Source organism: Myotis brandtii, unplaced genomic scaffold, assembly GCF_000412655.1.
Source record: "Myotis brandtii unplaced genomic scaffold, ASM41265v1 scaffold4, whole genome shotgun sequence".
NCBI classification, from domain to species: Eukaryota; Metazoa; Chordata; class Mammalia; order Chiroptera; family Vespertilionidae; genus Myotis; species Myotis brandtii.
In genome coordinates this window covers 5,269,843-5,274,050 of record NW_005365371.1, presented here as the reverse complement: position 1 = coordinate 5,274,050, position 4,208 = coordinate 5,269,843, and the positions used below count along the sequence as shown (strand labels likewise).

At 36.4% G+C, this 4,208-nt stretch overlaps 1 protein-coding gene across 3 annotated transcripts in view; it reads right to left on the bottom strand.

Annotated features, from left to right (window-relative positions):
- The window catches only part of ACAP2 (ArfGAP with coiled-coil, ankyrin repeat and PH domains 2), a 147,018-nt gene that overhangs the window by 17,570 nt on the left and 125,240 nt on the right, over window positions 1-4,208 (bottom strand). For all 3 annotated transcript variants that reach the window (XM_014545310.1, XM_014545311.1, XM_014545312.1), the window contains 2 exons: window positions 1,459-1,667; window positions 1,056-1,125 (listed from right to left, as the gene is read on the bottom strand). In XM_014545310.1, coding sequence (XP_014400796.1) covers window positions 1,056-1,125; window positions 1,459-1,667 — 279 coding nt within the window. The remainder of the gene's footprint in view (window positions 1-1,055; window positions 1,126-1,458; window positions 1,668-4,208) is intronic.

Sequence of the window (4,208 nt, the reverse complement as noted above, 5' to 3'; positions counted from 1 at the left end):
TTTTGGTGATCAGAATTGGCCGCCCAGATCATGTGATTTAATGCTGTTGGACTTTTTTCTTTGGAGTTTTTTGAAGTCTAAAGTTTATGCCAACAAACCCACGACCACCCATGCCTTGAAGGAGGAAATTGAGCGCTGTATCAACGAAATTCAGCCACATTTATGCAAACGGTCATGGAAAATTTCAACAAAAGAGTGCGTATGTGCCAGCAAAGCCATGGAGGCCATTTACCCAATATACTATTCCATACATAACCCTATACTGTATACTTTATGAATCAATAAAAAGTTTACAATTTTTAATTATAAACCTATGTTTTCTATCAAAATTACTTCTTGCGTGAATTTTGGGACACCCTTTATTTTACTTTACATAGTTGAGAGGATTACCAATTTATTTACAGATTGAAATAAAAGCACAAGCACATTAAGAAGACAATTTTCAGACAAAATAAATGAAAAGTATACTACAACCTTTAAACTAAATGGGTGGAATTAAAAGGAGTATAGTATTAACTTATGAGTTTTGTAAGTCATATCAGAAACCCAGATGTGATCTAAAATTATTTATGACATTTTCATAGATATGAATCCTCACACATGGAAAAAGGATGCCTTGGTTTGATGGCTATTACCCTGACAAATGTAAATTTGCAAATAGTCCTATGCTAAACCCAATGGAAACAACATAATATGCCAATTCATAATGGAGCTTACTATAGCAATATGTCTCATATTTTTATCGAGAATTTATATTAATTATAAAATATTAAAATTAAGGCACAGAGCCTATGATATTTTTTGAGAAAGCATAAAAATGTAGGAATGCTGGTTTCCTTAAAAAGTGAACTGACTTGGAGTTAAGAATGCTAAATAAACTTAGCAATTTTTAAAACCCAATATGAAAATACCAGATTTGTCAAAATAGCCACAGAAATGTTCCAAAACAACACAGTTCACTGTTAGCATTGAGAAACTCATACATTTGTAAACCAAGATTCTAAATTCCTTTTATGTGGAAATATGAAACATTTTAAAGCAAATATTTTTTTTACCTTTAAAAGTTCAGGCTCCCACGTGTCTAAAGTTAAAGAACGTACTTTTGAAAAATGAACTCCAAGACTCCTAAGTGGGAAAAGACTTTGTTAATATACAAAACTATCAACCTTGATTTGCTTTTTATGCAAATTATTTTCTCTTACAATGTGACAGTCTCTAATAAAGCCCTCAACACACATATAAATAGGAATACACCTTCTGATTTAATACAATGAATGGTAAACCAAAGTCCTCAAAAGCTCTTCACAAGCCAGAATTGTATCCACTTTACAAAGGTAAAAAGATATAAACTAGCAGTCAAATTAGGCAAGTGGAAAAGGCCCTCTAACTAATGGGACATGATAATTTACATGTATGTTTATCCAAAAGAAGTCTCTCACCCTGGGCAGGCCTACTCACCGGTGAATTCCAGAACACTCGATACACAGGGTGATGCCCAGGTTGATGCTGGCCCACCGTGGGTCTGCCAGGCCACAGTCACAGCAGCTGGCATTGCCAGGGATACACTGGACTCGCTGCAGTGCACTTTCCCCTTTCAATAATTTATCTTTTGACTCATTTCCAGAATCCAGGCTTCCTGTGGATGGAGATGATTTCTTATCCAGCTTCTAAAAAATTAAAAATTATTTGTTTTTGTCTTCGTTTTAAAAAAGATTATAATACCATGTTGCATACTATAGGCTCCAAACAAAAGTTTCTGGTCAATAAATTGAAGCCTATTATGGACCTAAACCAGGCACTGGTAGAAGCATTAGAGATTTAAGAATGGAATGATAGCCCTGGCCAGTGTGGCTCAGTTGGTTGGAGCATCATCTTATACATCAGAAGGTGGCAGGTTCAATTCCTTGTCAGGGCACATACCAGGTTGCCAGCTCAATCCAGTCAGAGTGTCTCTTCCTCCCTCTCTAAAATAAATTTTTTTTAAATGGAAAGATATAGGTTCCTCTATCAACTGGCTTTTGGTCTTGTGGGGAAAAATATATACACACTTTGAATAATTACAAAGGCAGTGTTTATTAAAATACATTTCATTTTCAAAATTGAGCTATCAGCTGTTAAAGTGTGTATACATTTTTGGGGGATATCCTGTATAAACATTGAAAACATATGTATATATATATTTATATATGTATATATAATATTTATGTAAATATATATAAACTGGTACAATGAAAATATAATATACAAGAATATGTATTTACATATAATATTTATACAAATATACACATGTATAAACTGATACAATGAACATATGTACAAAATATGAGGTCAAAGAGAAAGGAGAACACTAAATGTATAAAATGAGAAAACAGAGGGACTAAACATGAAACTATTAAGACTCAAGAAAAAAATAAATATTATTTTATACAAGGTTTTTCCAAGGTATTCAATGAACTGCAAGCAAGTTGTTTAAACTACTTCAGTGAATAACAGAGCATGGCCTTTTACTAAAGAACAGATCAGTTACATAATTATAATTACAGTGAATCAACAATAGAATACACAGTATCTAAAAATGTCATGGGCTATTAAGAAAAGCAAAAGGTGACAGATGAGCAAAAGGCTAATTTCTTAAGTTTATAGCAAAGTCTATACCAATAATAGAAACATGTAGTTTGGGGGTCCTAAGCAATTAAACATACGGCCTAAAAAGTATTCGAGTTTAAAAACATTTCAACAAGCTAGTATTTTAGTAAAGAATCATTAGAAATATAATTTGGCCCTTGTTTTGCCCTTGTGAAAACTCAATTCAATAGCCATTAGTTGGGGCCAAGCAAAAAAAAATAGTTGGAGTATTGTCCATAGAGGACTGAGCTGGGTGGGGAGGATATCTTTAAATGAAAACACCACCATGTTGGATCCCAAACAGGATAAGGAGGGTATCTGCATAAGGAGGGAGCCCAGCAAGGGAAGAAAGAGCTAGAGGAAGGGGAGAAGTGTGGAGAAGGAGTGCCACACTGTAATGTGTCACAGCCAGAGTGGGGTGAGGGGGCAGGTGGCAGCAGAGAAAGCACATTGCTTACATATAGGGGAAATTGATCATGTAAACAAAAATGTTGAAATTAATGGGAGCTAAATTTCTCACTACTGAGAAAGAAGTTATTCATAAGAAAGGGAAAGAATTAGAACAAATCCCATTGTATTAGATTGGAACTGGAGATACCAACAGGCACAATATTGGTTTTCAATATAAATAGATATATAAAGAAATATAGATTTATTTGTTTATTTATTTATCTTGGTTTCTAAAAACCATTCTCCACCAAAAGGAACTAGGTCTCTTTAAGGAAACTTAATTTCAGAGCTGGTGCAGAGAAAGGACAAGATGAACCTGAAACATCTCATCATGCTAGGAAGTTTGGAAGAACTCAAAGATTGATGGGACCATGTCAAAAGGATACAGAAGCCAGGGCTCTATTGGCCAAACTTGAGTCAATTTGTGCAACAAAACAAATAATAATGGTAATGGATTTTAACACATTGAATAAAATCATAGCCTATGCTGACATAATAAAAAAAAATTCAGCCCAGCCGGCTTGGCTCAGTGGTTGAGCTTAGACCTATGAACTGAGAGGTCACAGTTCCATTCCCAGTCAGGGACATATGCCTGGGTTACAGGCTCGATCCCCAGTGTGGGGCATGCAAGAAGCAGCCAATTAATGATTCTCTCTCATCACTGATGTTTCTCTCTCCCTTCCTCTCTGAAATCAATAAAAATATATTTTTTTAAAAATTCAAAGCCTGATAAGGAACAGAATCTTTACATAATCTCCAAATACCACAAAATACTATTAAGAAAACTTTGCAGTAAAGAAGTCTAACAGACACCACCTTAATCAAATTACCCCAGTTAATATCACCAATGAGACAAATCAAAATCAAATGCCACCTGAGAGGACTCAGTGAGAAGAACACAGCATCAACTATATAATACTAGAGGCCTGGTGCACCGGTAGTGTTCCTAGGCCTGGCTGGTGATCAGGGCCGATCTGTGGGGGGACCAGTGGCCCCTCTCCCCTGCTTGCACCACCTTGGCCAGCCTGGCGCCACCCGCTCGGCAGCCCCACCCCCTGCCACAACTATTGGTCACCTTCCTTTGTGGGGCAACCAGCAGGGCAATCGGGGGGGGGGGGGGGCCCGCCGGGGAC